This window comes from Nerophis ophidion, linkage group LG04, assembly GCF_033978795.1.
Source record: "Nerophis ophidion isolate RoL-2023_Sa linkage group LG04, RoL_Noph_v1.0, whole genome shotgun sequence".
In the NCBI taxonomy this organism is placed as follows: domain Eukaryota; kingdom Metazoa; phylum Chordata; class Actinopteri; order Syngnathiformes; family Syngnathidae; genus Nerophis; species Nerophis ophidion.
This window is the reverse complement of record NC_084614.1, coordinates 27133436-27160023: the sequence shown is the minus strand read 5'-3', so window position 1 is coordinate 27160023 and position 26588 is coordinate 27133436. Positions and strand designations below refer to the sequence as shown.

Below are 26588 nucleotides of genomic sequence, written 5' to 3'. Positions count from 1 at the left end.
TTCCTAAGTCTGGTCGCGGGAGCAACAGCCTCAGCAGAGAAGCCCAGACTTCCCTCTCCCCAGCTACTTCGTCCAGCTTTTCCCTGGGGATCCAGAGGCGTTCCCGGGCTAGCTGAAAAACATAGTGTTTTTGCCTTGTCCTGGGTCTTCGTCATGGTCTCCTACCGGTCGGACGTGCCCTAAACACCTACTCAAGAAGGCGTTCAGAGGACATTCTGTCTAGATGCCCTCATCTGGCTCCTCTCGATATGGAGGAACAATGGCTTTACTGTGAGCTCCTCACGAATGATAGAGCTTTTCCCCCTATCTCTAAGAAAGAGCCCAGCCACCTGGCAGAGGAAACTAATTTTAGCCGCTTGTACCCGTGATCTTGTCCTTTCATTCAAAACCTAAAGCTCATGACCATAGCTGAGAATAGGGACGTAAATCGACTGGTAAATTGGGAGCTTTGCTTTCCGGCTCAGCTCTTTCTTCACCACGACGGTTCGATACAAGGCCCGCATCACTGCAGACGCCACACCGATCCGCTTATCGATCCCACAAACCACTCTTCCCTCACCTGTGAACAAGATCCTGAGGTACTTGAACTCCTCCACTTGGGGCAGGAGCTCCTCCCCTACCCGGAGATGGTACGTCACCCTTTTCCAGGATAGAACCATCAACTAGGACCTATAAGTGTTGATTTTCACCCCACTCGCTTTACATCCTGGCCAGATGAAGCCATCAGGACCACATCATCCGCAAGCAGTAGATACCTAATCCTGCAGCCACTAAACCGGATCCCTGGCTGCTCCTAGATAATTCTGTCCATAAATGTTGTAAACAGAATCGGTGACAAAGGGCAGCCCTGGTGAAATCCAATCCTCACGGGAAACGGGTCGGACCAAGCTCTGACACTAATACCAGGATCAGACCGTGACAATCAGGCGGTCCGATAACCCATACCCTCTGAGCACACTCCACAGGACTTCCCAAAGGACACGGTCGAATGCCTTCTCAAAGTCCACAAAACAAATGTAGACGGGTTGGGCAAACTCCCATGCTCCCTCAGGATTCCTACAGGGAGTATATAGTTGGTGCACAGTTCCACAACCAGGACAAAAAGAACACACTGCACCTCCTAAATCCATTGTTTGAGTATCCGCCGTAGCCTCCTCTCCAGTACACCTGAACAAACCTTACCGGGAAGGCTGAGGAGTGTGATCCCACAATTGTTGGAACACACCATGTGGTCCGGCTTTTTAAATAGAAGAACCACTACTCCAGTCTGCCAATCCAGAGGGACAGCTACCACAGTCCACGCAATGCTGCTGAGTCTTGTCATTTAAGACAGCCCCACAGCATCCAGACCCTTAAAGAACTCCGGCTGGATCTCATCTGACCCTGAGGAACTGCAACCAAGAAGCTTCTTAACTACCTCGACAACCTCAGCCCCTGAAATAGGAGAGCCCACCACAGAGTGCCCAGGCACCGGCCTCCTGATTGGAAGATTTGTAGGTGGGATTGAGGAGGTCTTCAAAGTATTACTTCCACCTATCTACAACATCCCCAGTCGACATCAGCAGCACACGGTCCCCACTATAGATGGTGGTCCAGAATCGCTTTGAAGCCTTACTGAAGTCGTTCTCCATGGCTTCTCCAAATTCCTCCCAGGGCTGAGTTTTTGCCTCTGTATCCACCAAAGCTGCACACCAAAGCTGTCGGTACCTGTTTGCTGCTGCAGGGTCCCATGAGCCAAAAAGACCCGAAAGGACTCCTTCTGGGCTCCTTCAGGTTGACAGCATCTCTTAACATAACTGGGATCATCGCCACGACAGGCACCGACCACCTTGCAACCACAACTCCGATTGGCTGCCTCAACTATAGAGGCATGGAACATGGTCCACTCAGACTCAATGTCCAGCGCCTACCTAGTAACATGTTTGAAGTAATTCTGGAGGTGGAAATTGAAACTCTCTCTGACTGGAGACTCTGCCAGACGTTCCCAGCAGACGTGCCAGGTCTGTCCGGTATCTTCCCCCACCATTGGAGCCAACTCACCACCAGGTGGTGATCAGTTGAAAGCTCCGCCCCTCACAGGTTTGTTACCAGAAATAGGGAGTACGTTGCTATGGGAACCGAAATCAATGTGCTGAGGAAATTAGCTCCGGTAATACTTTAAATGACCAAAATAGGGTTAATATTTTACGAAGGTCCTGCAGTCCTGGGTTCAATCCCAGGCTCGGGATCTTTCTGTGTTGATCTTGCATGTCCTCCCCGTGAATGCGTGGGTTCCCTCCGGGTACTCCGGCTTCCTCCCACTTCCAAAGACATGCACCTGGAGTTAGGTTGATTGGCAACACTAAAATTGTCCCTAGTGTGTGAATGTGAGTATGAATGTTGTCTGTCTATCTGCGTTGGCCCTGTAATGAGGTGGCGACTTGTCCAGGGTTTACCCCGCCTTCCGCCCGATTGTAGCTGAGATAGGCGTCAGCGCCCCCCGCGAGCCCAAAAGGGAAAAAGCGTTAGGAAATGGATGGATGGATGGATATTACAAATTGTTATGAACCTGTCTGTTACTAAATATAAATATACTTGCAGTGTGTGTATATAAAACGTTGATGGAGGGTTTTGAAGTTCTTTTAGAATGCTTTTTTTACAGGCGTTTTTTATCATCTGTAGAATCCTAAAAAAAAATCTCATAATGATTTTGAACGATATTCAAATGTTTTTTTTTCTTGCACTTCCCCTTTAAGGGGCTTATTAAAACAAATTTAATTAATGCCTTTTGATGTCATTAAAACATTTTTTAAGGACTTAAGTTTTTTCACACAGACACTAACATATATCCTATGTGATAAAAAATCTTGAAGTATGCATTTTTTGCCTTATTGCATTGAGAGATGTCTCCTGCTTGTTTGAAAACATAGCAAAATTCCACAAGTAGGAGCATGATAACTTTGATCTGCAGTAAGTGAGAGTGCCTCCCTAGTGATACCCCATATAGTACACACAAAATCCTCATTTCAATAAGATGGTCTGCACCACTTTTCTAATGTGCATTCTTAGTAGATCGCTCGCAAGAAGCCCACTAATGGTACACAATATTTTATAGATTGCACACACAAGGTATTTAGATCTTAGTAAAACAGACCCTATCTTTACACTGCAGACACTACTCACAAAACGTTAAGGATGTTCAGCTTGTAGGTGAAATTTCAGGATGAACCTAAATGCAGTAAAACCCAGAGGAAGAAGCAAATCTTTTACCCCCACCACTCTCCACCGTGACTATAATTAGTATAATTTGTCAATAATATTGTCATACCAAATACCTCTTCGTAACATTGTAAGCTTATTAACATGAAAGGAAACAACACAACGGTCCTTCGTCATCTCCCAATGTGCTTACAGAGAAGCAAAGTGCCATATACGTTTCATCATATTCTGGTAAAGCAAAAAAATATGTTCCCCGAGGTATCACCACCCCCCACCGTGGCATCGCGCTCCCCACTATTTGAGAAGAACTGCAAAAGCACAAAAACTTGACATAAGTGTACTTAATTGAACAATAGTGTAGTTTAAAACACCACATTTGTCAATATTAACAAATATAAAGTAATATATACATGTATATACGTATGTATAAACAGGTATATGTATAAACAGGTATATGTTTTAAATTAATGTCAGAATGATTGCCCACCTCTGATATATTACAACCTACTGTATTCATGAAAAACTGCATCTATGTCCTCTTTAGGTTTCCTCGACAAGAACAATGACTCTATGAACAGGAACCTAAAAGAGGTAACAGCATTTCAAGTGGTTAGAACTGTGTCGACAGGGTTGACTGAAGCTGGTGTGTGTTCAGGTCATGTGCCATTCAGACAACCAGATCATAAGTCACTGCTTCTCCAGAGAGGAAGTGACGGACCAGAAACGCCCGGAGATGGTATCGACAATTCTTAATCCCCCCCCCCACCTCCACCCCTCTCTCTCTCTCTCTCTCTCTCTCTCTCTCTCTCTCTCTCTCCCTCTCTCTCCGTATCTCTCTCTCTCTCAACAATTCTCCCTTTTCTCTCTCGCTCTCTGTCTCTGTCTCTCTCTCTCTCTCTCTCTCAACAATTCTCACTTTTCTCTCTCGCTCTCTCTCCCTCTCTCTTTCTCTCTCTCTCTCACAGTCTTGAAACAGTAATAAACAGTAATACCAGTAGCTTAATCATTGTTGTAATTGTTTTTCCAGGCTGCCACTCACTTTAAAAACAGCCTGTTGAAACTCATGGAGATCCTCATGACCAAAGAGCCATCATATGTGCGCTGTATTAAACCTAATGATGCCAAGCAGCCAGGTAAAGTTATACTATATACACTCTACATCAGGGGTCACCAATGCGGTGCCCACGGGCACCAGGTAGCCCATAAGGACCAGATGAGTCGCCCGCTGGCCTGTTCTAAAAATAGCTTAAATAGCAGCACTTACCAGTGAGCTGCCTCTATTTTTTAAATTGTATTCATTTACTAGCAAGCTGGTCTCGTTTTGCTCAACATTTTTAATTCTAAGAGAGACAAAACTCAAATAGAATTTGAAAATCCAAGAAAATATTTTAAAGACTTGGTCTTCACTTGTTTAAATAAATTCATTTATTTTTTTACTTTGCTTCTTATAACTTTCAGAAAGACAATTTTAGAAAAAAAAAACAACCTTAAAAATGATTTTAGGATTTTTAAACACCTTACCTTTTTACCTTTTAAATTCCTTCCTCTTCTTTCCTGACAATTTAAATCAATGTTCGAGTAAATTTTCAATTGTTTTTATTGTAAAAAATAATAAATACATTTTAATTCAATGTTTCATTTTAGCTTCTGTTTTTTCGACCAAGAATATTTGTGAAATATTTCTTCAAACTTATTATGATTAAAATTCCAAAAAATTATTCTGGCAAATCTAGAAAATCTGTAGAATCAAATTTAAATCTTATTTCAAAGTCTTTTGAATTTCTTTTAAATTTTTTGTTCTGGAAAATCTAGAAGAAATAATGATTTGTCTTTGTTAGAAATATGGCTTGGTCCAATTTGTTATATATTATAACAAAGTGCAGATTGGATTTTAACCTGTTTAAAACATGTCATCAAAAATATATATTTATTGTGAGGAATCATTAAGATGATCAGTGTTTCCACAAAGATAAATATCATTAATTATTAATAATAACATAGAGTTAAAGGTAAATTGAGCAAATTGGCTATTTCTGGCAATTTATTTAAGTGTGCATCAAACTGGTAGCCCTTCACATTAATCAGTACCCAAGAAGTAGCTCTTGGTTTCAAAAAGGTTGGTGACCCCTGCTCTACATAGTATCATGCGATCATAGACAAGAGCTTATAATAAATGCCTTTACTAAGATAACACTTATTTAGATTGACAATAAAAGTGTTAAACAGGGCGTCATACTTAGTGGTGTTTGTACTATTTGTTAATTATATAGCTAAAAACATAAAAAGGGCTAACTATTAGAATTTCTTAAAAGGGAACTGCACTTTTTTGGGAATTATACCTATCATCCACAACCGTTATGTGAGACAAGAACACATGTCTTTCCCTTTTCTGTGCATTCTGAATAATAAAAACTGCTAGTAAGAGACGGTTAACAGTACAGGTAATGGAGATGTGATCTAAAAACCTCTGACACTGTTTTTATACATGCTGTAAGTATGTATGTAATATAGTAACAAGCACATTCATGATAATATTTACAGTATTACATTTTAAGCATTACCAAAACTATACGGAGCTCACTGGTTTCACGTAGCAAACTCTACTTTTGTCAACAACAACTACATAGAGAGCACTGTCAATCAATCAACCTTAATCACAAGTGTCGCAAAGGGCTGCACAAGCCACAACGGCATTCTTGGCTCAGATGTTCGCTACTCTCTATGTTTGCTACTATTAATGGCAGACTTCATGAGAGCCTTGGCGTTTTCACGTAACACTATTGCTAAAAGGTTTCAAATAAAACATAAAAGTGACTTACAATGTGTCAGGTTCTGTTGGTCTTGAAACCCAAGATGCAGAGATGGCAGGCGTAGCGCAGGTAAACATGACTTTTATGCCAAAAGGAAATAGGGCCACTGATAAGCGCACATGCAGAAAACAGGAAACAATCAACTAGCCCTGACTGGAGGGCAAGGCAGGCTTAAATAGCAGCCAACTGATTGACAACAGGCGTGGCCTGGCTGCCAATAAGCATCAGGTGAGGGGAAATAGCGCTCAGGGAGACAAGCAGGAAGTGAAACTAAAATAAGGGCGCTGAAAGAAAATAAACACCAAGTAAGGAAACATAACCGGACGTGAATGTGACAGATGACACACAATGTTCGCTTTCACTGGGATGCCAACTGATGTTTGTATCTTTCAGCTCCTTGAGCTGCTGAATTCAGAATAATCCTCACTCATAAAAAAAATCTGTATCATAGCAATGGTTTTATGCTGTGTTCCATTTGTAGAAGAGCCATACAGTTTTATAGCGTGTGGATATTCAAAGTTGACCAACTACCCAGCTTGGTCCCACAAACTTCTACTATACAGGTGAGATGAATGATTTAAAATCTAGCATTAACTTTTACTAACTCATAGGCAATACAGCAGCAGCTCCTCCTTTATGTTATGACAGGGTTGCATTAAACAACGTGACTAGCAGCTCAAACTAGCTAGTAGCTAGTAACTGGTTACTTTTTAGTGGTCGGAGGAGCAGTGTGAGCAAGGCTATATTTCATTGTGCCAGAAAAGTAGTTCCTCCGTGTTAGATCTTACAATAATAATGTTGCCATAGCTTTGTTAATATGCAGGTCATTGCAGTAAATGGAGCATTATTGGCAGTTTTGGGATGTTTTTTAGAGTGCCAGGGTAATAGATGAATCCCATTACCTGCATTGTTAGCTGCTTATATTACCTTTTTTTTACCATTTTTAATTCACATAAAAGGTAAAAGACGTGTGTTCTTGTCTCTCATAGGGATTGTAGGACAAATTCTATGAAACGTTACGGTACCCCTTAAAACATAGCCACACCAAACAAAACAGGGTTATTTTTCGATCATGTCCTACCACGCCACAAAGTATCCCAGGAATTAGTTTAGTTATTTTTGTGTTATCATGCTTACCAATCAAAGCTCCTTTCAGTAACAGACTCCTTCACCCCAAAGTGTGTGAAGAATAGGTATTTTTGCTGTTATAATATGTAAATAATATCTACATTACAGTCAATCACTCAAGTATAATTGTCACTCCACTGCAGTTAGTATAGCGCAGGGGTGCCCATTACGTCGATCGCGAGCTACCAGTCGACCGCGGGGGGTGTGTCAGTCGATCTCCAGCCAGGCTTTTAAAAAAAATAGACCTAAAAATTTGTGATCATCAATCTTCACCAAGACGTCACTTAAATGACATTCACGGTACCGGAGGGTCTTGTGAGATGACGCTGGCTGCTGCAAGATCATTATTATGAAAATATGACCGAGAGGAAGGCGAGAAACACTTTTTATTTCAACAGACTCTCGCGCTGTACCTTCCGTCCAAACTCTAAAGGCCGACTGCACATTTCCTATCTTCACAATAAAAGCCCTGCTTCATGCTGCCTGCGCTAACTAAATACAGAGTCTCGGAAAACTGGCGTGCACAAGCGATCCCTCAGAAAGCTGGCGTGCACTTCACTTGTGCACGCCAGCTTTCCGAGACTCTTATTTTGTTAGCGCAGGCAGCATGAAGCAGGGCTATTATTGTGAAGATAGGAAATGTGCAGTCGGCCTTTAGAGTTTTGACGGAAGGGACGGCGCGAAAGTCTGTTGAAATAAAAAGTGTTTCTCGCCTTCCTCTCTGTCATTTTTTCATAATAATGAACTGGCAGCAGCCAGCATCATCTCACAAGACCCTCGGGTGCCGTGAATGTCAATCAAGCAAGCTACGGAATTTGCCGCCAATGTTTTTCTTGTAAAGTGTATGGAAGCTGGATGAATTAGATGCCAAAAACCAACCACTTTCATGTGGTATTGTACAGAAAGGACAACTTTTTTTCTCCTCCATTTGAAAATGTGGGCGTTATCATCATTACTGTCTGATTCCAATCAATGCAAGTCATCAGAATCAGGTAATACACCAACTTATATTCTTGTCTTTGTGAAAGAAAGACATCTATATGTGTTACACATGCTTGTATTATCATTAAACACATTTAACTTGTTTACAAAAATGTCTCTTTCATAAATAAATAAATATAAATGATATATATAAATGAGGTAGATCCCCTCAAGTTGGTCAATTGAAAAGTAGCTCGCCTGCAGAAAAAGTGTGGGCACCCCTTGTATAGCGTGTGTATTCACTCACAATATTGCGTACCTATTTACTGCATACAGATATAGTTTTTCACCAACAAGATACGTACCAGTAAAGTAGCTATAGTCATCTGTATATTTGTTTTTTATTCATTATGTACAGTCACCATCTGCATGAATCCTCTTAAGAACCAGTGTCTTTTGCAGTGGACATTTCATTGATATTCCGTCTTTTTCCGATACTGACACACTCATGTGTGCTGCTAATGTGAAACCTGAATATCTCCAACGCAGAAAACTAACATAGGTTTATTCTGTGCTATTCTATGATAACATAACCTCCTTGGTGGAGGCTAAGTACCCCACTTACATAAATCGTGTGTAATCTCCAATCTGCAAAGCCGCTTAACTTTTTCCACTTTTTTTTGTTACTGCCTTATTCCAAAATTGAATAAATTAAATACCTAATAATGACAATTTGAAAAGGTTTTAAAAGACTAGCAAATTTATTAAAATAAAAAAACGAGAAATAAAAAATGACATGTACATGAGTATTAACAGCCTTTGCTCAACATGTTGTTGATGCACCTGTGGCAGCAATTACAGCAGTACATTTTTTTTAATACAAAGCCACAAGCTTGGTACACCTTTCGTTGGGCAGTTTCGCCCATTCCTCTTTGCCCTTTCCTCTTTATAACACCTCTCAATTTCCATCAGGTTGGATGGGAAAAGATGGTTTTCATCCAGGATGTCTCTGTACATTACTGCATTCATATGTCCCTCTATCCTGGCTAGTTTCCTAGTTCCTGCCACTAAAAAAATATCCACAACATGATGCTGCCACTGTAGAGATCATGCTTCACTGTAGAGATGGTATTGGCCTGGTGGTGAGCGATACCTGGTTTCCTCTAAACATGATGCCTGGCATTCACGCAAAAGAGTTCAATATTTGTCTCATCAGACCAGATATTTTTTTTTCTCATGGTCTGGGAGTCTTTTAGATGCATTTTGGCAAACTTTTCACAAAGAAATGGGTTCCTTCTGGCCACTACTATACAGGCCTGATTGGTGGATTGCTGCAGAGGTTGTTGTCTTTCTGGAAGGTTTGCCTTTACCCACAGAGAAATGCTGGAGCTCTGTTAGCGTGACTGGAATAAGAAAAATGCAGAAATGCACAGAGACACCCTGGATGAAAACCAACACTTCCCATCCATTCTGATTGAGCTACTTAGGTGCTAAAAGAGGAATGGGCAAAACTGCCCAAAGATAGGTGGATCAACAAAGTATTGAGCAAAGGGTATGAATACTTATGTACATTAACATTTTCAGTTGTAAGAATTTAGCAAAATAAAAATAAAACAACTTTTCATATTGTCATTATGTTGAATTTTGAAGACCAAAATTTATTTATTCTATTTTGGTCTAGGTTTGTAACATAATAACATGTGGAAAAGGTGAAGTGCTGTGAATACTTTCCAGATACACTGTATCACAAACACAATATCTCACACAAACTTATATGATTTCCACCTGCAGGGCACTTTGATGAAGTTCTTGTCAGACATCAGGTGAGGTACTTAGGCCTGATGGAAAACCTGAGGGTCAGAAGAGCTGGCTTTGCCTACAGACGCAGCTTTGAAGCCTTCCTGCAAAGGTGACCACTCACTTAAGTCGCAGATCTCCTGGATATTCTGCGTTTGTCCTTCTGTCGTCATGTTTACGTGGTAACACCTCCAGGTACAAGCCTCTGTGTCCTGAGACATGGCCCAACTGGGATGGTAGGCTTGAAGATGGTGTGGCCACACTGGTAAACTACCTGGGCTACCAACCAGAAGAGTACAAACTTGGCAGGTAATGTTTGCTCCCAAGGGGATCTTTAATAATTTTTCATGTGTTGTAGTTTTCTATTTTTTTTACAAAAATTCTTGGCAGGTCCAAAATATTCATCCATTTGCCCAAAACACTTTTTCTAACTGAAGATGCACTACAAGCCAAAAAACCAGAGATAGGTGTGTGACACGATTACAAGCATATGTTAAAAAATAAAAATATGTTTGAAATAATTCCCTACTAACTTCATGTTCTTTGTCTCAGCTTTGACCCTGCAGACATCGTGGAGAGGCTACAGAGAGAGAGCCAAATACAAACGCATCAGACATGCAAGTCAGTACACCTTACACATTACTATAATCGCAATCATTGTTGAAATTGTGAAACCATACATGTTTTTTTTCCTTAATGTAAGTTAGAATTACATTAAAAATATACACATAAAAATAATTATAAAATGCATTTCTTTACCACAGATTTGCAAAAACTGAATTCAAATTCAACTCTTTTTAAATTATTAATGTTAGCTCAGCTTACATGTCACCATCGAGGGCATAGCACCAAATTCTACACCCCCTTACACAAGAGTCCTAAACACATAGGGGTGTTATTCTTCATGCTATTTAAGCATTTGTTCTAGCATTTTGAGGAAAACAGTAGAAGAGGACGCAAAATAGAATACTAGCGGCTTAACTTCTTTTTCCCTCGTTTTCGTTTCGTTTTTCCCAGGTTCTGATTTTTCCCCTTGAGGATGCTCTTAATATTAGAGCTAGCATTTGACTTGAGTAATTGAAATGTTTTCCATTCAAACTCCAACCAAAAGTCAGAACTATTAAAATGATTGCGACAAATTACACTCCTCCCTCTTGGTCCATTCCATTTGGTGCTCGTCAATTACACTGGAGAGGTCCATACTTTCCTCATATTCCCATAATTTAGAAATGTATGCAGGCTGACCCCTTCTTTAGTTGTATTTTTACAACCTGCAACAATGTATTTGTTGCATTGTTGCATTGCATTGTTACAGACATTTTGAATAATTCCTTTATATTTTGCGTGAAGATATCGTGATTCGGGATGAAGATGCTACCAAAACACATACTACACATCATGAAATTGTTTTGCAGGGAATTCGACCAACAGATATAATTTTTAGGTTCAGAACTATAAAATAAGTGTAAATGTTGTCAGCAGTAGAGGGGCCTTGTAATATGCTTTGTGCAGCTAATAGTACCATATGGTTGTATATTAAAAACACTTTGTAATCATTTACATATATTTGACTGTTAAATTGTTTTTATAATTTATTTGGTACATTGTAAAGAGACTTTACAATATCCTGTATATACAGATGTTTCAGTAAATATTTATTATTTTTTATGGTGAATTTGAAAAAAAATCTGTCATGCATGCTATTAATGCCATTTTATACGCATATTAATGTATATAATATTGTACGTGCCTGTATAGTCATAGTGATTCAGTCTGCGTGGCGAGGGATGAAAGGACGCCGGAGGGCAAGGAGGCGCAGACAGGCTGCTGAGTTGATACGCAGGTGCCTAACTGTCTTTGTTATACAATTTTAAATTACACTCACAAAATTAGGTGCACATGTACCGTACATAATTATATTTCAGATGTACCTAAAGACTTGTCTGGTTAGTTTGTCCTTGTGTCTATTTAACTGTCAGGTTCATAAAAGGCTTCATCTATCGTCATGAGGACTACTGCCCGGAAAATGAATACTTCCTGGATCATGTGCGCTACTCCTTCCTCATTAAGCTTAGCAAACACCTACCCACAAGTGTTTTGGACAAAAGCTGGCTGGCATCTCCTCCCTCTGTGACTGAGGTAAATTCAGTTGTTGTGTACAGAAACATCACCAGGAAACATTGAGGGTCATTAATAGTGTTGGTTTTAGCTGTTGCCCACATTTGCATTTCCGCACAGCAGCATTCTATACAGGGGTCCTGCCCATTGAAGCTAAAACCGCCACTTGTCATAAATAGTAGGTCATGGTTATAGTTATGATATTAGTTTGTTTCGAACATACATACAGTTACAGTATGGTACATCACATATTTACAGTTTCTCATTAGAAAATGTCCGAAAAGGAGTAGGAAGAAGCACAGCATATTTAATCCAACATCTTTTCCGTTTCATAACAATTTCTAACAATTTTTTTCACTTCCTGCACTCAATTTCTCATTCAAAACATTTAATAAATAATTAATAAAGTCTTCATGAATAAATACTTAAGTAAGTTGTGATGACATAATGAGATGAATAATATTGGCTTGTTTTTTGATAAGGTTCAATATTTTTATCAGTACTTTTTAGCTTAATCTATTTAATAATTTAATTCCACATGCTGATATACTAAAGGTCTTAAGTGTTGTACATGCATAGAAATTATTTAAGTTACATTTTTCTATAAGGTTATATTTCTCCTCTTTTTTTGAGAAAAATTGTTGTACATTATTGGGTAGTAGGTTATAGTTTGCCATGTACATTTAGCTGTTTGCAAATGCACCAAGTCATTGACTTTTAATATTTTTGATTCAATAAATAAAAGGGTTTCAATGTTCTCAATAGCTAACATTGTATATTATTCTAACTTACTTTTTTTTTTCAAACAGTGACTGAATAAACTGTACTTTTGCATTTATTTCCCCATATTTCTACACAATACAATACAAATTTGGTAACAAATATGTGAACACTTGTGAGCAGTAGAAAATGTGGACTGATTTTTGGTCCAGAACTTATTTTGCTATGTTCATTATTAAAGTATTTATTGCCACCTTATATAATTATATCATTTTGTATGATAGTTCCAGTTAATTCTATCATCTATTAATTACACCTAAAGATGATTTATTTTACCCTGTCAATGTCTACATTGTGTATTTGTATTTGACTTATGTTTGACTTTCTAAGTTAGTGTTACCAAATAGCATTATTTTACTTTTACTGAGATTCAAAGATTTTCGTAAAACCCTCTCTTTAATTTAATAATTTCTTATGTTATTATTTGTATTAGCGTCTGTGTTATTTCCTTAACAAAATGTGAATGTATCAACTAGTATCAAATAGTACCAACTTTAAATCCGTTCTAACTTTACAAATGTCGTTTATATACAGTAGAGATAGAACAATTAGGGTCCCAGTATTGATCCCTACGGTACGCCTTAAGATATATTTAGAGCTGCAGACAGTAGTAAAGAACTTTCTATGGTATCATTCAAGTCCTCAACTGACAAAGGATATGTCGTCTTTCCTTATGGATTTTGTCCAATAGCCAAATGCAGCTGAGATAGGCTCCAGCACCCCCCGCGTCGCCAAAAGGAACAAGCGGTAAAATGGATGGACGGATGGATTTACAAAGAAGTTATTAAAGCTTTCAACGACTCTCGTTCATATTGTAATTTTTTTAAGTTTCATCTGAGACATCTGAGAAGTATCAAGAGTAATCCTTATTAGAGCCATTCTCAATGATACTGGGAGGCCCCACATTGCTCTGTAAATAGAAATGTGGATTGCATATTTTGCTTTCCCGTGCAGGCCTCGGAGCACCTCTGGAAACTGCACATGCGAAACATGGTCATGAAGTATTGCAACGGGATCCAGCCCGAATGGAAAAATCAAGTTTGTTTGACAAATTGAAATAATGCATGCTCTCACTGAATCAAAACAGTGCGGATTCGAACAGTTTGCGTGATGGCTTTCTCTCGGCTAGATGACGCAAAAGGTGGTTGCCAGTGAGATCTTCAAGGATCAGAAAGAGAACTATCCTCAGAGCGTTGGCAGGCTGTTTTTGGACACCAGGATTGGTGCGTGTTGACACCCTCTCTAATTACAAAAATACAGTATCTAATTTTCCTGGTGCTTTTTATAGAACATGATCAGATCAATCTGAAAGTTCTCCAGACACTCGGCAGTGACAAAGTACAGGTGAGACTGTCCTTACAGTTAAAATGTTTGGATGGATGTTCGAGCTGCAACACAGTACATCTGCTTGTGCTCCTCAGTATGGCGTCCCAGTCACAAAGTACGACAGAAGAGGTTTCAAGCCTCGATCTCGGCAGCTGCTGCTCTCTAACACCTTTGCTGTGCTGGTTGAGAAGACCAAGATCAAGCAGAAGATCGACTACGCTTCTCTCGGAGGTCTTAATTACCATCATTGTAGTATAACAGTGTTAAAGAATGTCTACTGTGCAACATTTTAACTGTCTTTTTACACTTAAAAATAGCAAATACTGCAGTAGGACAGACACTGTAAGATTGCACAAAAAACTAGCTTAGAGGGTGATGAATGGGCCAATATGTTACATTTTGGTGGGGATCTGGATAAAAGTGCTTATAAAATAATTTGTCGTTATCCTATCAGTCACAAGGGCACCCCCTCATTTGTTTGTTATTATCCATGAACCAGGAAGTAGCTTGCTCTCTAAAATTTTTGAATGACATTACAAATATAATTTTTTTTTTTTTTTACCATACCATACCACAGACTGATTATACGTCCTATTTTCCCCGGACATGTCCTCTTTTACAGGCCTGTCCGGGTTGTCCGGGCGGGGTTTCTTAAATGCCTCAAATGTCTAGTGTTTTGAGTCAGGGTTGCGTGTACATACCCCGTTTCCATATGAGTTGGGAAATTGTGTTAGATGTACAGTGGGGCAAAAAAGTATTTAGTCAGCCACCGATTGTGCAAGTTCTCCCACTTAAAATGATGACAGAGGTCTGTAATTTTCATCATGGGTACACTTCAACTGTGAGAGACAGAATGTGAAGAAAAAAATCCAGGAATTCACATTATTGGAATTTTAAAGAATTGATTGGTAAATTATGGTGGAAAATAAGTATTTGGTCAACCATTCAAAGCTCTCACTGATGGAAGGAGGTTTTGGCTCAAAATCTCACGATACATGGCCCCATTCATTCTTTCCTTAACACAGATCAATCGTCCAGTCCCCTTAGCAGAAAAACAGCCCCAAAGCATGATGTTTCCACCCCTATGCTTCACAGTAGGTTTGGTGTTCTTGGGATGCAACTCAGTATTCTTCTTCCTCCAAACACCACGAGTTGAGTTTATACCAAAAAGTTCTATTTTGGTTTCATCTGACCACATGACATTCTCCCAATCCTCTCCTGGGACCCCATCAAGAAAATTCCTAGCGCCAACACTGCTGTCAACAGAGGAGAAAAAATGCTTAATTTAAATAAATATGTTATTTATTAAAGGAAATTCAAGTATCATTGGCAAATTTTCACCTTGACCCAGCTTTGGCGTGCGCTTTGGCACGCATATATGCGTCCTCTTTTTGGGATTTCAGAATACGGTCAGCCTACCATACCATATCAACTTTATTTGTAAAGCCCTTTTAAATGTTAACAATCCAGTGTTGGCAGAGAAGTCGTAGCCCTAAAAAATGACATTGTAGTTCTATGTGCACATTAAAACAACATATTTAAAGGTGACTTAAAATTTTCACAAAGTGCTGTAAAATTCTATGAGCAATGCTGAAAGTGTATCAGCAATCCGAGCTGAGCAATTGTTCAACAATTGGCGTTTGCCCTCAATAACAGAACTCTCAGCATTTTTATAGGGGATTACAACCATCCAAATACAGTTAGGTCTACCTCTGTTTTTGTTAGAAATCTGTTCCAAAAAGATAGACAAAGACAAAATCGTACAAAACTGAAGCCTTTTTTTCCGATAAGAAATAATTTAAATTTGAAAAAGTATTAGCACAAAACACATTTCACAGAGAATAATTATTGTTGTACATGCAGAAAACAATGTGAAATACATTTAATCACAAATGAAATGTAATAAGTGAACATTTAACATCACTTTATTGAAGACTCTTGAGCCAGGTGAGGAAGGTGATAGCCAATCTTAATTTCAATTGTGTTTCTCACCTATTTTTCAAATAGCTGCCACTTTCACCTTTCTTTCTACTTCTTCTGCTTATTTTGTTCCTTTTTTTTCCTGTATTATGTTGAGTGCATTATTTTTACAGAGTAAGCTGTGGATTGCAGCTGTTTATAATTAGTGCCACTTCTGGCTAATCATGATAGTATTTTCAGGGCACCACACATTAAAAACAATAAATACAGTTTTTTAATCAAACTTTAATTGAAGTTAATGCATGTTTTCGTTTTTGGACTTTGTGTTTTAGGTTGATTGGCAACACTAAATTGGCCCTAGTGTGTGAATGTGAGTGTGAATGTTGTCTGTCTATCTGTGTTGGCCCTGCGATGAGGTGGCGACTTGTCCAGGGTGTACCCCGCCTTCCGCCCAATTGTATCTGAGATAGGCACCAGCGCTCCTCACGACCTCAAAGGGAATAAGCGGTAGAAAATGGATGGATGGCATGTTTTAGTCCAACATTAATTTATGGAAAATAAATTGTTTAAATATATATTTTTTTCAGTGCAATTTAATAAATTTAGTTTAATTTAATTTGTTTAATCATCCTGTAAATATATATTTTCTTATCTTTCTGACACATCTTCAACCAGTGTTTGATCCCAGTATAAGTGTTTACTCTCAACACAGTATGGCTGTTTATTAAATAAGCCCAGCACTAATGTTGCGTGCCATGGGGGAGGAATCATGAAAATTGTGGGGGATATGTATCTTTATATTCTTATCGGTAACAGAGCAGAAAGTGGCCAAGGATACATATAGGGTAAAATTTCATATGAAGCCCCATGTTATTCATTGACATTTTCCATCAACTTTTTCAAGCAAAATGGGGCCCTCCAGGGCTTGTGGGGCCCTATACACAGCAAACTTGCTGTGCATTGGGAAGGGCGGCTCAGTTTGTAATCACTAATAAGGAGAGATTCTTCAGCACAGGGTATTACATGCATTCTGTTGCCTTTTTCCTCGTATTTGTTTTTGTACTTTGTGTTTTGCATGTGGATTTGCTCAGTTTGAGTGGGATCTAGGACAGATATTGCTGCACATTACTGCTGTCCTTATAGCCTGGGTGTCCAACACTAACAAATCATGGCATGTTTGGCTCCATGGTGGGTTATTTTGGTTGGAGACTGAGTCACACAAAAAACTAAATCAAACAAAAGTGGCAGGCGTACAAAAAGCGAGCTAATGCTGTACTCTTACTGCATTTTTTGTGTCCACTTCCTGCTAAGTGACTCAATATTTTCTCAATTCAACACTAAGGTATCTCTGTGAGCTCTCTCAGCGATGGAATGGTTGTTCTGCACATGCCCACTGAGGACAACAAGCAAAAGGTAGGCCAGTAAATATTTGTTTATTTGTATGTATACATGGGGTCACCCTCAATCTGTATGTATCTCCCCCATCAGGGTGATGTGCTGCTGCACTGCAACCATGTGATAGAGCTAGTGACAAAACTAGCCCTTATAGCCCGCATGTTAAACTATATCAACATCAAGCCTGGAAGGTGAGACTCTCTCCAATGGCTGCAGCAGAGGTCCACAAAGGGTGTTTTAACACAGCTGTCTTTTTATTAGTATTAGGTATGCAGGGGCTCGAGGCACCGAGGGAATTGTAGATTTCGTCAGGGGCTCAGAGCTGAAGGTGGCCAAAGGCAAAAGAGGACATCTGTTAGTGGTGAGTTAGCAGATGCTCACATGTAGAGTCAAATCATAATCATTGTGGATTATATATATTTAAAAAAGCCTAATTACTGCATTCAATTTGACTTTGTGCCATAGACTGCTCCTCGGATCAACACCACATGAAGAAGCACAATTCAACCAAATGTTAACTAACACTTTTCGCTTACTGAAGGGTTAAGCTTTACTGTCACCACAAATGCAGCATGTGTATTGTAAAACCCTAATACACGCATACCATATTTCCTCATATAGTGACCAGGGGTTTACCGTGCGTCTATTTGAGATATGGCAATTTAAAAAGGGGAGACCGATATATAGTATTTTGTTAGTATTGAAATGTTTTTTACAAATTCGATAACATCAAACATCAAGGATTCGAATAATCTCAGCAATTCCAACAGCACTCTTCCTAATGTCACAAGATAGAGCCGCCAGTGCTGATAGATGGGGGAGCCTAGAAGAACAACACATGCTCCCATTTCAGAGTTTTCCAAAAGTCTCCACCATATTTATTGCTAAAAAAAACAATGATTTTACCCACTGAAGCCCCCCACGCTCCGGCACGGCCGTTATAATAGGTTTATGAGCAAGGGCGAACACTCAGCTCCAAATATATTTGCCACAACCAATCGTGTAAAAGTAACTCACTAGCTTTCTTCAGATCACCTTATTTTGCCCGTCAACCATAATCCTTATGTGAGACAATAACACACGTCGGTCCTTTTTCTGTAAATTCTAAGTCGTTAAAAACTGCTAATAAAAGGCGGCTAAGAATACGGATAATTGGAATTAATCGTTTCCAAAAGGCCAGACAACGCTCTATTTACATGCTGTGACCTACGTATTAACCAAGCTGCCGCGACATTATTGTAAGAGATAACACAGAGGAACTACTTTTGTAGTGTAGCGACAAGTCGCCTTGCTCACACTGCTCCTCTGACCACGAGCAAATAGAATAGAATAGAATAGAATATATCTTTATTGTCATTGTACATTGTACAACAAAATTGTATTCAAAACTAATTCAGTGCAAATTCATAACACATAAAAACATAAGAACATTGATAAATAGATAAAAATACACAAAATTCATAAACATACCAAGCATACAGCTCACATGCACAGTCATTTTTGTCATCTTGTGTTCAGCGACACTATTGCTCTCGGATAAAAAGTGTTCTTAAATTGGTTTGTCTGGCATTTTATTGTCCTATATCTCCTGCCTGAGGGCATCAGTTCAAAAAGTTTATGTCCAGGGTGAGATGGGTCCTTTATTATGTTTTGGGCCTTTTTGAGGCACCTGGCACTGTACAGTTCATCTAGGGAGGGGAGAGAGCAGGCAGTGATCTTCATGGCAGTAGTAAGTAGTTAGCTCCTACCTAATACCTAGCTTGAGGTGCTAAGAGCGTTAGTTGCGACCCGCGACCTACTGCTCTACTGCTTTTGAGTTAGTAAAAAAAATCATGCATCTCACCTGTATGGTAGAAGGTTGTGGCACCAAGCTGGGAAGTTGGTCAACTTTGTAAATCCACACGCTACTAACTTGATACTATATGGCCCTAAACTTAGCTTTCAGACCAAAGCAACATCACGAGGAAGTGAGGATTATTCTGAATTAAGTATCTCAAGGTTTACATAAGTGCTGAAAGATACAACCATCCCATTAGACGGCATCCAAGTGAGAGCGAATATTGTAAGTCACCATACTTGCCAACCTTGAGACCTTCGAATTCGGGAGATGGGGGGGTGGGTTGAGGTGGTGGTGGGGGGGGCGGGGTTGAGGTGGGCGGGGTTTGGTGGTAGCGGGGGTGTATATTGTAGCGTCCCGGAAATGTTAGTTGCAAGGGGCTCTGGGTATTTGTTCTATTGTGATTATGTTGTGTTACGGTGCGGATGTTCTCTCGAAATGTGTTTGTCATTCTTGTTTGGTGTGTGTTAACAGTGTGGCGCATATTTGTAACAGTGTTAAAGTTGTTTATACGGCCACCCTCAGTGTGACCTGTATGGCTGTTGATGAATTATGCCTTGCTTTAACTATGAGTATTTTTAAAAGCTGCATGTATTCTGTGACCGGGCCGACACGCTGTTTGTACGGAGGAAAAGCGGACGTGACGACAGGTTGTCGAGGACGCTAAAGGCAGTGCCTTTAGGGCACGACCCCAATTTTGTTTGTCCGGTTGGAAATCGGGAGAAATTCGAGAGAATGGTTGACTTTGAAGTTATTCGGGAGGGGCACTGGAAATCGAGAGTCTGGAGGGTTGGCAAGTATGAGTCATTGTTTTATGTTCTTATTTGAAATGTTTAGCAATATTGTTACTAGGGCTGGATTGTCAGGCTTGAACAAAAGGATTGGACTCAGATGCAGAGTAGGGATACTTTGTCAGGCTTTTATTTTAACGGCTTTCACCTCCAGAGTCAGGGTAATACACTATCTACAATAACCAACTGTCGGCAAAAAAAGTTCCAAAAAAACGAACAACCGAGAATCACTCCTGAAAGGAGAAAAACACAAAAACAAAGACAAACTATAATTTGCACTGTATCTGCTATAAAACTTAATAGAAAACACTCCAATAGGAGGAAGAAACAAAGGCTATAAAAAATGTTTACACTTACTTTAATCTAATAAAGGTTAACAAAAAATCACCCAAAAACCTGAGAAAAGAAAGAATCGTAAGAAAAAATTATAACTCACCACTTAGGCTAAAAAAACTAAATAACAAAAAATCACTCTGCTGAGGAGGAGAAAAGTCAAACTCAAAATACCAACGAAGGAATTCAGGATCAAGGAATACAAATGCGGGACGAGGCAAGGCATGAACATGGACGCAAGAAAGGCACGACAACTCGAGACAATCTGGCACAGAACCAGGGGAGGCGTGGACTTATAGGACACATGAGGGTAATTGGGAAACAGGTGGAAACAATCAGGGGTCAGGGATGACGTCAGACTGATGATACAAAAGGAAGGGCAAGTGATCTGAAACAAGAGGAGTTACTTTTCAAAGAAAAACATGCAATTCACAAGACAATAGAAACCAAGACAAGACATCCCTCACCGCGGTGTGACATGGATGATTTAGGCCATAAATAAAATATGGGGACGGCGTGGCGCAGTGGGGAGAGTGGCCGTGCGCAACCCGAGCGTCCCTGGTTCAATTCCCACCTAGAACCAACCTCGTCACGTCCGTTGTGTCCTGAGCAAGACACTTCACCCTTGCTCCTGATGGGTGCTGGTTGGCGCCTTGCATGGCAGCTCCCTCCATCAGTGTGTGAATGTGTGTGTGAATGGGTAAATGTGGAAGTAGTGTCAAAGCGCTTTGAGTACCTTGAAGGTAGAAAAGCGCTATACAAGTACAACCCATTTATCATTTATTATTTACATCTTTTTCTCTGAAAACTCATTTTTCTATAACGATTTACATTTTTGGGTAAAAATTACAAAGGATAACAGAAATTGTTGCTGAAATCATTATCTTATTTAAAATGAAATTGGCTAATAAAATGCTATACATACCGTATATCTAAAGACAAATCCTTATTAGTTTTTGGTTTTAACATTTTAGCTTTTCCACATTACTCTATGCTTTTTTGCTGGGGTTTTATTTTTATTTCTACAATGTGCTGCCGGTCCATAAAAACGCTGTTTCCCACAAATGGTCCAAGAGCCACATAATAGGTTTAATTATTTCACCAAGAGGGCAACGTGTTGCCATATAACATAATGACGTCTCCAAGCTGCGTGTTGAAGTTCTTGGCACTTATGGAAGTGATTTTCTTCTGCAGATTTTCTGTGTGGTGGTACTTGTAGAGTAACTACATTACCCTGAAGTCTTTGCGGTAGAGTGTAACCGGAAGTATGAACAAAAGTAGTAGTAGAGATACTGTAGAGCAAGGAGCAAGTACGAATATCCTGCAGATTTGAAAAAAGTTCCTATTCTACTTAAAGCTGCCTTTACGTTACTGACAGAAACAAGCAAAAAACATAACTTTCTGCATGCCTCGCAACATATTTGTATGCACGCTCTATAGGCTTGTGGAAGTGGATATCCGCTGACACGGCAAATACTTCACTTTTGATGACCACTTTCATTTGATTACCAAATAAATGCACAACGCAAGCAACACTTCTCTCTTTTACTTTATTTCATCCATCCATCTATTTTCTATTGCATGTTGTAAATGTTACATTTGCAAAATTGACGCCACAGATTCTTCTGGTGCATCTTCTCTGGCAGGGCAGGTGTATATGCTGTGTGTTTCGCCACACTTCAATTTGGGAGAATTTGGAGGCGCCAGTGAGTTTATTTGTGTGTGTGTGTGTGTGTGTGTGTGTGTGTGTGTGTGTGTGTGTGTGTGTGTGTGTGTGTGTGTGTGTGTGTGTGTGTGTGTGTGTGTGTGTGCGTGTGTGTGCGTGTGTGTGTGTGTGTGTGTGTGTGTGCGCGCACTGCAAAAAAAAGAGCTGACAAAAACTGATATAAAAAAATAGATTCTAGTAAAAAAAAATACTAAAACCTAGTAAAATTATTCGTCCATGCAGCTAGTTAATTTTTCTTATTAAGGCTTGCTAAATTAAGATTTGTATATCAGGAAATTAGCAGGATTTGTAGGATAGAAATGGCCATTTTATTCCGAAATCAAGCATTAGTCAACCTGCAATTCTTAAATTAAGCATCCTCGCGATGTTGCAGAATCTTTAAAAAAGATTTTCTATGTCTGGAAAACCAAAATATCTTACTTGAATAGTTGTTTTCTCAATTTTAAAATTTTTAGACCACAATACACAAATAGAAATTATTCATGCTAAAATTAAGATTATGATGTAAATTACATGACTAAAATCTGTAGATATTTATAGAAATACAATTTAGAATCTTAGCAAGTCGCAAATAATTTGCAATGTGTGTGTGTGTGTGTGTGTGTGTGTGTGTGTGTGTGTGTGCATGCGTGCGCATATTAGTGTGTGGGTGAAGTGTGCTCTTGCAGGGAGGAGGAACCTCACATGGAGGAGCAAAACATAATAGAGAGGTACTTTGATTTCAACCATTTTCTTTATTATTTAGCAATGTCATAATTATTTTTGCGGATTAGGATTAAAACCAAATAATCATGCAGCTTTAAGTGCAACATGATAACGCTCCAAGACTCTCATTAAGTCTGCAAATAGTTGTAGCAAACACAGAAAGTGCTTGCCATGTTTTTGTCATTGACGGAAGTGGAGTTTGTTGCTATGCACTCAGTGAACTTACCCAGGGAAAAAAATTATCGTAATGCTTTTAATGATCAAAGTACTGTAAATATGACATGTTATTCTGAATGTTGCTACATTACATACATACTTAAAAGATGTACGGGTATCTAAAATGGTGTTGGAGGGATTTTTAGAGCGCCTTATAGGCGTAGTACTGTAGATCAGTGGTTGTCAAACTTTTTTCACCAAGTACCACCTCAGAAAAAAATGTGTCTCTCCAAGTACCACCATAATGACCAACATTAAAATACAGTAGCAAAGTAGTAGAAGTATTCATTAAGTAAGTATAGTATGTGCATCAGGTATGTTTAATATTTTGGCCACTGCAACATCACACACAGTTTGAAAAGTAACACAGTTCTTTAATCAGTCACTTCTGTAGATCGTATCACTATTACCTGCATCGTAACAGCAGTTGTTTACTATTTAAAATGCACAGAAAAGGATTGTGGATAATGGCCAAAATACCTAAAAAAAAGTGCGGTTTCACTTTGAATGTTTACTTGCTTTTTCTTTTTTTAGTACCTTTATACAGTTTAGCTTTACAAAAATGCCGCGTGTGCTCTGTAGGTGGTAAAAAAAAGTATATCGTGACTGAGTCCGTTGTATGTTGGGGTACACAATTAATTGAGGCGTCTGTAGGAGTCAAGGCCACTATTTGAGGAAATGACATAATTGTGTTTAGAATAATACATGGAGTCATCACATGTTTGATCTTTTTATTGACAGCCTTATACAAACATATGTTTACTCTATAAAATAATAAATATGCAAAACACTATCTCTGTGTCTCTGTAAGAGAAATAAAACAACCGTTGTACAAGTCAAGGTAATAAATAAGTCAAATAAATAGCATTATCTATATTTGGAAAATCCAGTGGATTAAGGGTTTTGCAAACAAAACAGGATGTTATGTTTTGTGTTGTAGGATTTTAGCAAGACAGAAACTGTGGGAAATACCCAGAAAAGCCCTTTGAGTTGTGTCTGACAAACCAACTTCAATGATGTAAGGCCACCATGACACCAAAGCTCATGTTTTTGTCCAGTATTACTATTTTTTAACAGCCAGAATGAGGAAGTCACGGGCCAGCCTGGTGAGGTAACGGTCAAAATCCCGCAGAATGATGTAACCTTCAACTCGGCTTTCCCACACAGTTTTAGAGGCGTAGCTCGAAGGCGACCGAGAGGCGGGAAAAGTGACTTTCCTGCCCTGAATGTGGCTCATCTAGACCAGTAAGCAAAATGTCAGTATTTTCTTTGCATGTGCACAATGTTCATGAGAACAAATATTTGTGGAAGCGTACCTGACTGCTGATTTGTCTCATCAGGTCCCTTAAGTCCAGCTCAATGTGTTTGATGCTCTCACATAAAGTGCAGTGCACCCCTTTATCTTTGTCATTCGTTTCCAGACCTTTCCTCTTCCACTCCAACATATTCCTGTAGGTTTGGATGTCTGACAGAGCGGCATGTAGTCGTTCCCAATCCTGGATGCACAACAAAATGTAAGAAGTCTAATAAAGGTAGCTTATTTTTTCTTTTACATAAAGTCACTGACCGTAAGCTGTAGCCAGCTGTCGAAGTCTATAGAAAGCACAGGTAGCTCCTCTAAATACCCACCTCTGTCCTCAAAGTCCTTGTTTCCTAACTGCTGCTCCTTCTGATGAAGACAATCAAAAATCCACAGTTAAAGCTGAGCAGGCACAAGATGGCGGTTTGTTGGAAGTGTTCACCACTTACATATTTATTCAGCAGCTGCTGGACACGGCTTCGGGTAGACCTTGCGAGGAGGAAGGCGTCGCTGTATTTTGCCTGGTGGAGGCCGAAGGATGGATCTGATGACTCGGCACAGTTCCACATGCAGCAAAGAATACCAAGCGCGCAGCACCAAATAGTCATCATCTGGAAATAAAATGGGTATGAACACTTTTTAACTTCTCACCAATGAACACAGTAAGGATAAACACATGTTTGCATTAAAAGAAGTACATATTGATCACTTTTATAGATTAGGGATGTGCCAATTCACCGGCCACCAATTAGTATCGGACAATTTTCTTTTAAAAAAAAGTACATGATTGCAATTGCTGATGAATGCCTTTCAATGCCGATCACAAATGTCAAACTCCTCTGGCTAACATTGTATTGTATTTATTTTTGTATTGTAGCTAATTCAATTATAGTCTAGCTTGTCAGCTACATCATAGTTTATCGATCGCCATATACAGCAAGAAGCCGCTCCCCTAATTAATGAAAATCACCCCCATCACGGCAGAAAAACTAAATTTTTTTTATGTCTTAAATATCAGTATCAAGTACCATTATCACTGCAGGGCGAGTCTAAACATGTTAAACACAGAGAGCAAGCAGGAGCAGGCATGTTAACAACAGAAAAAAAAATTGTTTTGTTAAGTTTAAAAAATGTAGATGTAAGCATTGTACAGCAGAAAGTAAGCAATTATAAAATTACATTAGCAAGTGGATTAATAAGAGTCAGAAAGAGGATACTATAACAACAACTGTTTGTGTGTCAGCATTGTCACAGTCGGCATATAACGCGTAAGAGGGCAGATCGATCCATAAATTGATGGTGTCGATACCAAGAGTAGTATCAGTACATGATCGAAGTGCAGCTCGAGGTCGTATGCAATCCGCTCCAAAATTAAAAAAGATTGCTGCCTTTCGTCCATCATCATTCAAGAGAATCCAAATGCTAACATACAGTAGACTCGCTCAATTGCGTCTGTCACAATCTGTTTGCTGTGGTCTGACACAATAATACACTCAAACTAAAAAAAAAACCCTAAAATAAACAGTATATTCCAGGTGATTGATGAACATACCTTGCAGGAGCAGTAGAAAAAGCACTCAGCAACTGTGAGTGTGGGGCTGCGCGTTCACTTTATATTAAGTGACATGTTTTCGGTTTCTGAGAGATCTGGAGTTTTGTTTCTTTTTTTTTTTTTAATTCTTTCTTCCCTGTATATTGTGGCTGCATCTTGTGGTTTGACACATGAGTAATGCAAAAGAGGGGAAGTGGCACAATCGGAAACTTCAAAGTCTTAATTGGCTCCCATTGTCGAGAACACTTTGGTTGAGATTGTGTGGTCAAAGTCTGTAATACTTGGTGTTTTAAAGATTGATAATATGTGTTTTTTATTAACATACCTTGTTTATCAATGCTAAAGTTATTTTTTTAATCTTAGAAATGTTCTTTCCTTGCTAAGACTATTTCATATAAAAATCTTTAACAAGTATCTAAACCTTTAAAATAAATGTTTTTCACAACAATTAATCAATTCAACAGTGAATCTGTTGTAATTGACATAAAAAACAAAAAAATAATTTATTTCCTCAGGCATTACATTTAACTGTGCACCTAAACAGAATATTCCAGGAGTCTCTTGAGACAGATGACTAATAACTGGAGGATGGTTTCGGTAAATTTCAAAGGGGAAATAAACTGATGCAATTTAATGTTGTAATGTAATGTAATAGTGATTAGATTATTGTCTCGAGAACAATATTAACTTTTAACTTTAAATGTGAAAACTTTTTTTTAAAACTTTATTTCTTCT

At 39.0% G+C, this 26588-nt stretch overlaps 2 protein-coding genes across 2 annotated transcripts in view; one reads left to right on the top strand and one right to left on the bottom strand.

Moving 5' to 3' along the window:
• The window catches only part of myo1ca (myosin Ic, paralog a), a 46618-nt gene extending 22824 nt beyond the window's left edge, over window positions 1–23794 (top strand). Inside the window, exons 16-32 of the mRNA XM_061897731.1 lie at window positions 3743–3789; window positions 3854–3934; window positions 4226–4331; window positions 9849–9966; window positions 10050–10163; window positions 10245–10321; window positions 10407–10475; window positions 11613–11697; window positions 11834–11993; window positions 13707–13790; window positions 13882–13975; window positions 14041–14096; window positions 14174–14309; window positions 17341–17411; window positions 17487–17584; window positions 17655–17754; window positions 17859–23794. Of these exons, the coding sequence (XP_061753715.1) occupies window positions 3743–3789; window positions 3854–3934; window positions 4226–4331; window positions 9849–9966; window positions 10050–10163; window positions 10245–10321; window positions 10407–10475; window positions 11613–11697; window positions 11834–11993; window positions 13707–13790; window positions 13882–13975; window positions 14041–14096; window positions 14174–14309; window positions 17341–17411; window positions 17487–17584; window positions 17655–17754; window positions 17859–17885 (1523 nt within the window). The 3' untranslated portion in view covers window positions 17886–23794. The remainder of the gene's footprint in view (window positions 1–3742; window positions 3790–3853; window positions 3935–4225; window positions 4332–9848; window positions 9967–10049; window positions 10164–10244; window positions 10322–10406; window positions 10476–11612; window positions 11698–11833; window positions 11994–13706; window positions 13791–13881; window positions 13976–14040; window positions 14097–14173; window positions 14310–17340; window positions 17412–17486; window positions 17585–17654; window positions 17755–17858) is intronic.
• LOC133551234 (uncharacterized) lies at window positions 22671–25873 on the bottom strand. Its single transcript, XM_061897733.1, has 5 exons — window positions 25854–25873; window positions 24751–24912; window positions 24569–24670; window positions 24318–24497; window positions 22671–24238 (listed from the first exon to the last, which is right to left on the bottom strand). Exons 2-5 carry the CDS (start codon window positions 24910–24912, stop codon window positions 24065–24067), a joined length of 618 nt encoding a protein of 205 aa, XP_061753717.1. The 5' UTR covers window positions 25854–25873; the 3' UTR covers window positions 22671–24064.
• Between the last annotated feature and the right edge of the window lie 715 nt (window positions 25874–26588).

Excerpts from the sequence above, each read along its gene's own strand:
- LOC133551234 (XM_061897733.1), bottom strand. The coding sequence starts at position 24,912 with ATGATGACTATTTGGTGCTGCGCGCTTGGTATTCTTTGCTGCATGTGG. Across the intron at positions 24,671-24,750 it reads AGCAGCTGCTGAATAAATAT|AAGGAGCAGCAGTTAGGAAA; the intron begins GTAAGTGGTGAA and ends TGTCTTCATCAG. Across the intron at positions 24,239-24,317 it reads TGAGACAAATCAGCAGTCAG|ATGAGCCACATTCAGGGCAG; the intron begins GTACGCTTCCAC and ends TTACTGGTCTAG.